This window comes from Suricata suricatta, chromosome 11 (assembly GCF_006229205.1).
Source record: "Suricata suricatta isolate VVHF042 chromosome 11, meerkat_22Aug2017_6uvM2_HiC, whole genome shotgun sequence".
NCBI lineage: Eukaryota > Metazoa > Chordata > Mammalia > Carnivora > Herpestidae > Suricata > Suricata suricatta.
The window spans coordinates 27,474,987-27,485,665 of NC_043710.1; the positions used below are offsets into that span (position 1 = coordinate 27,474,987).

The 10,679-nt window shown below is 43.6% G+C and overlaps 1 protein-coding gene across 4 annotated transcripts in view; it reads right to left on the reverse strand.

The window, feature by feature from the left end:
- Nucleotides 1–5,998, reverse strand: part of TCP11L1 (t-complex 11 like 1) — a 34,838-nt gene extending 28,840 nt beyond the window's left edge. The window contains exons 1-3 of one of the 4 annotated variants that reach the window (XM_029957516.1): nucleotides 5,665–5,998; nucleotides 3,824–3,921; nucleotides 2,493–2,676 (exon numbers count right to left, since the gene is read on the reverse strand). In XM_029957516.1, the coding sequence (XP_029813376.1) occupies nucleotides 2,493–2,652 (160 nt within the window). In that variant the 5' untranslated portion in view covers nucleotides 2,653–2,676; nucleotides 3,824–3,921; nucleotides 5,665–5,998. Of the gene's footprint in view, nucleotides 1–2,492; nucleotides 2,677–3,823; nucleotides 3,922–5,396; nucleotides 5,418–5,664 lie in introns of those variants that run through there. The other 3 variants (XM_029957515.1, XM_029957517.1, XM_029957518.1) reach the window with 3 other exon arrangements.
- Between the last annotated feature and the right edge of the window lie 4,681 nt (nucleotides 5,999–10,679).

The following is a 10,679-nucleotide window of genomic DNA, read 5'->3' on the forward strand; positions in this document are numbered from 1 at the left end:
CTATTATAACTTGCAAGACTGAAGTTTTTTTGCTATTTACATTTTAATTTGTGGAATTCCAGAAGTGATCTTTTTAAAAATTATTTTTTTAATGTTTATTTTTGAGAGACAGAGTGTGAACAGGGAGGAGAGAGAGGGAGACACAGAATCCGAAGCAGGCTCCAGGCTCTGAGCTGTCAGCATAGAGCCTGACATGGGGCTCAAACCCACCAACCATGAGATCATGACCTGAGCTGTAGTCGGATGCTCAACTGACTGAGCCACCCAGACGCTCCTCCAGAAGTGATTTTAGAGTTATTAAAGTGATGCCTCTTGATATGGTCCTCAGACTGTGGGGCCTGCGATTTACCACAGCCCTGTGCCTACCTATTATTACAAGGAAAAAGAGCAAGGAAGCCAGAGAACTATTTTAGGGCACTGCTTTTATATCCTGTTTTAGTATGGAGTTCTATGAGAACTTAATGAAATCTTCCATAACCTTCTTCTTAGAAAAATGCATATGCACACAAATGTTGATAAAGTTTTTTGGCTGTTCCTGGATTCCCCTAACACTTGATCATGGGTCTCAGGGTAAGTACTCTGGCCTTCAGGACAAAACTACATACAGTCAAAGATAATGAATGTAGTCTAGTGTTGGCTTGATATTAATTTGGAGTCAAGCCATTAGACTGACAGGATGCCAAAGGCAAAGCCATCAATTAAAGAATGACTAAAGATCTAAACCAAAGATCCTCCTTTATCGGAAACTGTAGGTGATAAAACCATCATCATGTTGGCCATACGCATCCATATTACTGCAATCAGTTCTGGTATCTTTAAATGCAACAGATGACATGCTAGTAGTATTAACAATATTTACTGAGCATTTATTAGGTGCCAAGCATTGTTCCATGTGCTTTACGTGAATTCATTTACTCTTACAGCCATCTAAAAGATCAGTGTATTTTCCTCATTTTAACCGACTGAGCCACCCAGGTACCCCTTTCCTCATTTTAAAAATGAGAAAAACAGGGAAGTCTGGCTGGCTCAGTCAGTAGAGCATGTGACTCTTGATCTCAGAGTTGAGTTCGAGCCCCACGCTGAGTGTAGAGATTACTTAAAAATAAAATCTTAAAAACAAATAAATAAAAAGTAAAAAATAAAAAATAAATAAAAATGGGAAAACAGAAGCTTTCTAACTACACATATTGGAGACCAATAGGACCAAAGGTCGTATTTGCTTACAGTGAGTGGTCTTTGTACACTTTGGGTGCTGGGATAAACCTAGCAGTATACCTATCAAAATCTATGTGATACTAAACCACAATAAAATGGGCCTACTGATGTTTGCTAAGAGAATACTATGTTGAGGGACACCTGGCTGGCTCAGTCTGCAGAGCATGTCACTCTTGTTCTCTGAGTGGGGAGTTCAAGCCCCACGTTAAGTAATTAAACTTAATTAAAAAAAACAATAAAATAAAAATGAAAAGAAAAGAATATTATGTGAACTAATAAATTACCTGAGAAGGGCTTTGAACATTTTAAAAGAAACACACCTCAAACCCAAAAAATGTTCATACTTCTTTCAAATATGCAGAACTACCCATCATCTACACTTTATAAAGAGATAACATCAGCACTGACATTCTTAGACTATGACACTCCCTCTTAAAACGCTCATTTTTTGGACCCACTTCAAAAAGCTTAAGTATTCTTAATAAAGGACATGAGCTGGGGCACCTGCTGGGAACACTTGTGGAAACTGCCACCCTTTCATCAGTGAGGCCCGCTCCCAGTCAGGGATCTGAAATGACTTCACCAAACATTCGGCAAATTGAATCCCCTCAACCTCGTGGGAACTAAGCCCCCAGGCAGGGAAGTTAGGGTGTGGTGGCCTCACATTCAAAACCTTCCTTTTTAGCCTGCACGAGCACAGTCCTGGCTGGAACCTGCCTCAGACTTTTCAAATGCTTTTCTAATTAAAGCTACAATTTGCACTCCACCCTCCTAGTTCTCAGAGCAATTCAGAGAAAGTGGAATGTCACTGAGACTGGAGGAAGACAGAAATATTCTGGACACTGAGGCACCTGGGTGGCTCAGTCGGTTAGTTAAGCGTGTGACTTCGGCTCAGGTCATGGTCTCACAGTTTGTAAGTTCGAGCTCCGCGTCGGGCTCGGTGCTGACAGCTTGGAGCCTGGAGCCTGCTTCGGATTCTGTCTCCCTCTCTCTACACACCTCCTCATGCTCTGTGTCTCTCAAAAATAAACATAAAAAAAAACCTTTTTTTAATATTCTGGACATTATTCTAAAACTTTAATTGCTCAGGCAATTAAAAACCCACAAGTGACTAGGCTGTCAGATGAGAAACTGTTGTTTGCTTAAACACTGATTATTGGCAATGTTCCCATATTATTAGAACCCAGCTCAGGGTCACAAGTATAAGGAAGCCTAATCAAAATATCATCTGAAAAGCAATGATAATATTGCTTATAACCAAAGTTAAATTTGCTTACAGTGAGGTCTTTGCATTCTTTGGGTGCTGGGAGAGCCCGACTTTATATTTTTCTGTAAAGCTTCACCAGAACCTTCCACATCTTCAAGGCCTTGTTCAGAATCATTTGATTTTGATTTTCCTGCTTCATTTATAGTGGGCTTATCAGGGTTTTCAGACATCCTCAATTAAGTTTACTCAGTTTCCTAGGAAAGAAAAAAAAAAAGTGAACCAAAATGTTCTAGCTCTGTCACTAACTGGCAGTGTGACTCTGGGCAAATCATTTATTCTCTTTGAGTTTCCATTTCAACTCATGTGTTCTAATGAGGGGGCTTGCAAAGATCTTATCCAGCTTTCATATTCTACCTCAATGATTACACAGATAGCTGTAAAATGACACTTGTAATGTGTCAAATTTATGGACCTGTACCTCAGAACAAGAGACAAGTTTGAGTATTTTTGTCCCTCTCTTAAGTCAAAAGAAACCAGAACCTTACACGGTCGGAAGATAACACTAAAAACTGCCTGCTTCTATTTTGATCAGAGTAATTTAATTCTTCAATTCTTTCTTTCCTGAGAGCTGACAGGCAAAGCCTTTGGAAATCATGCCTTTAACCGGGGTTTCCAGTGGAATACCCTGGGCCATGGAGCTGGTTCTCTGATCCTGGTATGTGGATAAGATACCTGGGGATGACACAAAGAAGGAAGACTCTTATGAAGCATTTAAGAAGTATGTGTGGGGCAAATATTTTCATTAACTTCTTGTCAGTCAGCAGGAAAAGATGGAAAGTAGGAAGCTGCAAACAACCACAATGTATGGGGTTGGGTGGGGTTTTAATTTTTTTAGTTGCCGGTTACAACAGGAATAATACTTAACATGTGGGCTTGGGCCAGTTTAGGCCTGGATTAGTAGCCTCTTTTTACTGTAAAAATTTTTGTCAAGTTTTTTTTCTCCCCAAGTTTTTTTCCTAGAGTTCTCTCTTCCTAAGGTGTTCCTAATTAAGGGAGAAGACAGACATAATGTTTCTGCATTCACAAGAATACTGCAAATAATTAGCATTTGTACCATCAGCACTTGGAGATCACAAAACATTTTCATAAACGCTAATTAGACTTTATTATACACCTGGAGGGTAATCCAGGGATCAAAGGAAATGTTGACAGCTTCCAAAAGGTCTGGCAACTCTCTTTTGCCCATTAGACAGTGAAGAATCAGTTGATATAATTATCTCAAATTTCAGATCCCTCCATTAAATAGAATGAAGTTACTGAAATTGACATTTCCAGGCCTGTATTATTTTTTTAGGCCTGCATTATTAATATGAAAATTTCTTTAATACAATTGTCCCTTACCTTCCAACATCCCACTCCAGACACCATCTCCTCTGTCCTAAATCCTATCAGGCTCTGGAAATGCTCCAAGATCCAAAAGATAACACTGCCAGCATATTCTGTGAGAAAGGACAAACAAACTTCTAATTTTATCCTCTTCACAGGCTGAGAATGAGCTCAGAAAGGATGAAGTAACTCATTCTGCACTGAGGAGGAAGGCAGCTTTCTGGGTCTCTAACACTCAGCTCAGTAAACTAACCCCATCCTTTTAAGATTCAGCTCAAGTCCTACTCCTCTAGGACACTTCCCCACAGTGTTTGCACCTTTTTCTGAACTCTCCTGGGACGAGGTGCTGCGCATCTGGCGAGCACCATTGCCTTAGATCCAGTTCAAAATATACTTGTTTAAATAGGTCTGGAGGAGAAGACATGCTTGCAAGGAAACAGTGAAACTCAAGCCATGCCGGCATGATGAAACTACTAAGGGAACATAGCAGAAGGAAAAACTAATTCTACCTGTAAAGAGTTGGGATAACCTTCCCGGAAAAGGTGACATTTGAGCTGTCACCCTATAAAAGAGCAGGCGTTCACCCAATAAAAAAATGTCTGGAGTGGGAGAGGAAGTAAAAGGGGGACGGGCATCTCACTCAAAGGGCACATACGAAGGTGCACGAAAATAAACAGAAGAGGGGCGCCTGGGTGGCTCAGTGGGTTAAGCCTCTGACTTCGGCTCAGGTCAGATCTCACGCTCGTGGGTTCGAGCCCCGCGTCAGGCTCTGTGCTGACAGTTAGCTCGGAGCCTGGAGCCTGCTTCCGGTTCTGTGTCTTCTTCTCTCTCTGCCCCCCCCCATGCTCTGTCTCTCTCTGTCTCAAAAATAAATTAAAAAATTAAAAAAAAAAAGAAAGAAAATAAACAGAAGAACAAGTGGCAGGTGATGAGAGGAAAGATCAGTTGGAGCGAAACTGTAAAACTGCTAATTAAAAAAAACAACAACTACAAAACTCTTCACCTAGATTTTTAACTTCTTAATGCCCAAGACCAACCATATTTCCCACATATGCTCCATCTGTATATCTTCCCAACAGATACCCACTAAGTATTTGTTGATAGCTGTGTCATCTCTGTGATGTCAGCATGTGTGGGAAGGATGGGCGTTGGCCTCCGACATACTTAGGTTCCAGTTTTGGCTCTTTACTAGCTGTGGAACTTCAGTTTCCTCATCTGTAAAATGCAGCTACCTACTTCTTCGATTTAGAGGAAGATTAGACGACAGAAGATGCATAACAGCAGCTGGCACACTACAAGCGTTCCACAAATGGTAGCTATATTTATAGGGCTACAGGATGCAGCAAGGAACCATTTATTGCTTACAGCGTGCTCATTCATTCAACAATCACTAACTCCTGCTCCGCCTCAAAAGGGAACCGAGGGCAGGAGGATCCTCGCCTTTGCCCTAGAGACCTTCTACCCGAGCTCCTTGCCGGGCCCAAGCTGCCACAAGAGACTCCCCAGCAGAAAGGGTCTTTCAGCAAAGTAAAGGGGCTCTGTCCACCGAGGCCGGGAACCGCTTCCTCTGCCACCCAGTGTCACTCACTCTCAGCGTCCATATTCCGTTGTAAACAAGTTCGGGCCGGCGAGGGAGTGGCGGGCCGGCAGCAAGCGATGGAAGCGGGGTGCGCTCGGAGCACGGCCTCGGGGGGGGGTGGGACAAAGGCCGTCCTACGCCGCAACCCGCAGCCGTCCCTGCCTCTCCGTCGCCACCCGACCTGCCCGGAGGAGGCGAAGAAATGCCTGTGGTTTCTACCTCACGCCTGCCGTGCGGGCTCCGCGGGGCTGCCAGCCTCCGCGTCCGCGTCCCTCACCTGCCGCGGAGTCGGCGTGCTCCCTCCTGCCGCCGGGGCCGGGAATGAGACCGGAGGCGGCGCGGAGCAATGAGCGGCGAACACGGGACGCTTCAGCCTCTGCCCTTCCGAGGCCGCATCCCTCGCCACGCTGCGGGCGGTCCTCCCTGCCCGGCTCCGATGGGTAGCGGCCAGGGCGGCCGCTCCTCAAGCGTCTGGAAGGGGGAGGCAGCCTTTTAGCCAGGAGGTGCCCGCCCCACGTAGGGCGGCGCCATATTTCCGTACGGAAAGGCGGGAGGCGCGGCCCTGTCCCATCCCAGGGTACTTAATGGGAGGTAGTCCAATCTGGGAGGCGCCACATTTCCGTCCGAAGATGCGAGAGGTAGGCTCTGTATCTGCGGAGGGGGCGCAGTGGGCGGTGGCTCGGGTCCTGGAGGTGCCCGCCCCGCGCAGGGCGGCGCCATGTTTCCGTACGGAAAGGCGGGCGCCTCTGCGAGAGTGTGAGGCGGGAGAGGAACGCGTGGTAGAGTTGGCACGGAGTCTGTCAAGTGAAAGAAAACGATAGGCCGCTTATTCACAACCGCATTCAAAGCCTTCCCCGCCCAGGTTTTCAAATATAAACATTAACATCATGTTTTTTAGTTGCACATAATTTATTATTTTACTCTAATTTTGGCTGTTAAAAAAAAAAAAGGCCAGGCTCACAACCTAGATAGTCAAGCCTCAGTTTAATGGCACAGACTCATTTTGATTTTGGGGTCCTCTCTTTTACTTTGTCGATAGAAAGAGCGAGACTTCAGCCCTGTAAAGACACCAGGCAGGGGACAAATAGTTTCCATGAGGGTTCTGCTTGGTGTAGGTATAGAAACAACAGTAAGCCCTTGGAGCAGTTTTTAAACTGTGTTCTAGAAGGAAAAAATATCATGCTTGAATGGATAAAGAAAATGTGGTATTTATATCTACATAGATACAGTGGAATACTACTTGGCAATGGAAAAAATATCTTGCCATTTGCAACAACCTGAATGGAACTGGAGAGTATTATGCTAAGTGAAAGTCTGTCAGAGAAAGACAAATATCATGCTTTCACTCAAATGTGGAATTTGAGAAACTTAACAAGACCATAGGGGAAGGGAAGGGAAAATAAGTTACAGAGAGGAAGGCAAACCACAAGAGACTCTTAACTACAGAGAAACCTGAGGATTGATGGGGGTGGGGCGTTGATGGGTGATGGGCATTGAGGGCGCTTGTTGGGATGAGCACTGGATGTTGTTTGTAAGTGCTGAATCATGGGAATCTACTCCTGAAGCCAAGACTACACTGTATGTGAGCTAAATTGACAATAAATTATTTTTTTTTTTTAATTCATGCTAAGACAAGCTTGTTTTAGAGCCTCATCTCCCTCCATCACGGGTAGTGGGGGCCATGCTTACCTTGGCGCTGGACTAGTGACTGCTCCAAGAAAACCATGCTTTTCTCACCTTGTAGCAAACTATGTGAATAGAAGTAGTTTTGGGGCCAAGGCCCTTGGGTGGCTCAGTTGGCTAAGCATCTGACTCTGGATCTGGCTCAGGTCATGATCTCACAGTTGGTGAGCTCAAGCCCAACATGAGGCTCTGTGCTGTCAGCTTGAGATTCTCCCTCCTTCTCTCTCTATCTCTCTGCCCCTCCCCTCCTCTGACTCTCTCTTTCTCAAAAATAATAAATTAATTTTAAAAATAGTTTTTGGGCCTAGTGTTAAAAAATAAAAGCTATGTGATTAACTGTTCATTTGTAAAGATGCTTTAAGACTGAGCATAAGTCATGTATGTCTTAAACCAAATGAAGGCAATAATCAAGTCTCCTACCTGTAGCCCATAAAACTCATTAAATTTAAATAACTAGAACAAAGCAAGAATAAGTGAAGTTAGTGCTTTCAAACAAAACTTCTAAATAGATCACACCGGACAATTATTCCTAAAGTGTTGAAGGCTGAGTGCAATACAGCACCCTCAAGCCATTCACAAACTGGCATATTGGGTAGTTTTTCTTAAATACACACATACAAATAAAAGTCCTAAGATTAGGATTCATTTTAGGAGAAAAAAAACCACAACCCTTAAGATACTCAACTAACTGGAATAAAGATTCACCAGGAAAACATTCAGTTCTCTCCGGGTCCAGACTAACATACCATTAGTCTCTAGATTAGTGGTTCTCAACCCTAACTACTAAAATCTGGGGGTGGGGAGGGTTCTAAAACTATCATCTGAAATTCTGGGGGTGATGCCAAGGAAGGACTGTTAAGCTTTCCAGGGGATTTGAATGTGCAGCCAGACAAGAACCACCTCCCTAGGGGCTCCTGGGTGGCTCAGTCGGTTGAGTGTCCAGCTTCTGCTCGGGTCATGATCTCGCGGTTCGTGGGTTCAAGCCCCGCGTCGGGTTCTGTGCTGACAGCTCAGAACCTGGAGCCTGTGTTCAGATTCTGTGTCTCCCCCTCTCTCTGACCCTCCTCTGTTCAAGCTGTCTCTCTCTCTCTCTCAAAAATAAATAAAAAATTAAAAAGAAAAACCCACCTCCCTAGAGAGATCCACCCCTCCCATGTCCACACCCCTAGAAGGAGTCTACTACCTTCTTTGAAGGATTAATATAAACAATTTTCACTTGGGAAGGGGATGTTGCTACACTATCAAAACCATTGAGCTGACTTGCAGTGGCTTACCTGTAATCTTCTGATATATTTTAAGTTGTTTCCTTTAAATATTAAAAACATATAGACACCTTCTGTGACTTTTTTTGGGCTGCAAGGACTGGAAACTCAAATCACCTCAAAATAAAAGTTCACTACAAGGTTACTTAGGGTTTGGAAGGAGAAAGCCAGCAGCCAAGTCAGTTCTATTCTATTATGATCTATTCTATTCTATTCTATTCTATTCTATTCTATTCTATTCTATTCTCAACTCTCCTATACACAAAGGATCACCCTCATCATATCTCTGCTTCTTGCTGCAGACTTCTGTACTCCTCTCTTCATAAAACAGACTAGCTTCTCTTACTTTCTTAATTGTTGCTCCCTCCTAATTTGGATTTTTTCTATATAGAATTTCACTGGCCAAGCTGATTTTTATGCAAATTTGTTTGCCTCTAGGTAAGCTGTTGTTGGATCAGTGCTTAGCCCTGGCCTACCCAGCTAGGGTGGTGGCAAAGTTCACAGTCATCTAGGTATCAGGTGTGTAAGTGAGGGTGGGTTCCCAAGAGGTTATCCTGGATGAATGAATGAGGGCACACAGCAAACAGACAGTTCTAGTGATACGGGAAGGCTGCCCACAGCATTCAGGGCAGCACAGAACACATGGTTTAAAACTTTGAACATGCATGCAGTAAACATGACCAACTTTTCTTAAAACTTTATTCTATTCTTGCTTATGAAGAAAATAAATTGAGGTTTTTAAGGTAAATTGTGGTGTTGCTAGATTTTCCATGAAATTATCATCCTATTAGAATGCTGCTGCTTCTAAGACCATGACTATAGGCAGTCCGCCTTCCCCTGAAGGAAAGATGTTAACTTTGTTTGCCAAATAATCATTTGATTATGTGCAAATGTTGCAACACAAATACACACAGTTTTGCTCTGTACTAATGTACAGAGTCTCTAGATTAGTGGTTCTCAACCCTGACTACACCTTAGAATTTCCTGGGGTGTGGGTAGGGAGCAGTTTTAAAACTATCATCTGAGGGGCGCCTGGGTGGCTCAGTCAGTTAAACGTCCGGCTTCGGCTCAGGTCATGATCTCATGGTTCCTGGGTTCCAGCCCCGCGTCGGGCTCTGTGCTGACAGCTAGCTCAGAGCCTGGATCCTGCTTCAGATTCTGTGTCTCCCTCTCTCTCTGACCTTCCCCTGCTCACACTGTCTCTGTCTCTCAAAAATAAATAAAAGACATAAAAAAAAAAACCCCTATTATCTGAAACTTCAGGGGTGATGCCAGGAAAGAACTGTTAAGCTTTCCAGGTGATTCCAGTGTGCAGCCAGGCAAGAACCACCCCCACACCACCAGAATGGTCTTACTACACTTTCAGTAGTTTCTGAAAACTTTACACTTAAATCACGAACTAGCTTATCTTTTCACTACATTGTAAAGAGAGCTACCTCCCCTTCTTGCCTATGAAAACAAAAACCCAAAAAAACCTCACAAAGTTAGGGGTCACAGGTACATTATAGAGGACTCCTCAACTTTCTCTCACTTAAAGATTAGTATCAGTTATATGATAAAAAATAAAAGATTGACATGCCAGCATATTGGCTCATCATTTGAGTCTTTCCTACCTCTATTTTTTAAGATCTTTAAAAGTAATCTCTATACCTAACGTGGGGTTCAAGCTTACAACCCTGACATGAACAGTCACACACTCAGACTGAGGCAGCCTGGCACTCCTCCCTACCTTAAACAGTTTAATTAGACTTTTAAAATGTTTTTTAGAGAGAGACAGAGCATGAGCAGGGAAGAGGCAGAGAGAGAGAGGAAGTCACAGAATCCGAAGCAGGCTCCAGGCTCTGAGCTAGCTGTCAGCACAGAGCCCGACGCGGAGCTCAAACCCACGAACTGTGAGATCATGTGAGCTGAAGTGGGACACTTAACTGACTGAGCCACCTAGGCGCCCCCGTTTCCACTTTAATCTTATGATTACTGTATGGATGAACAGTTTCAAATTGTAGTTGTATTATATTGCTTGTCTATTTACCAAATATCTATCAACAGTGCAGTTACAAAATGATCATGAAGTTGGATGAAAAGTTGAAGACTTTAGTGCTAATGACTAATTCACAAGAAATACAGGATAGGAGAGGAACATGATAAAAGTACACTTACAATCAGCCAAATCCAGACTGTGGAAAACTTAAGAACTGACCAGGTTTTAAGTTTATTTTGAAAGAGAGAGAGAGCGAGAGAGAGAGAGAGCGAGATCGAGAGCAAGAGCGAGAGCGAGACAACGCACACACACACACTTGTGTAGAAGTTGGAGAGGGGCAGAGAGAGGGTGAGAGGGAGAATCCCAAGC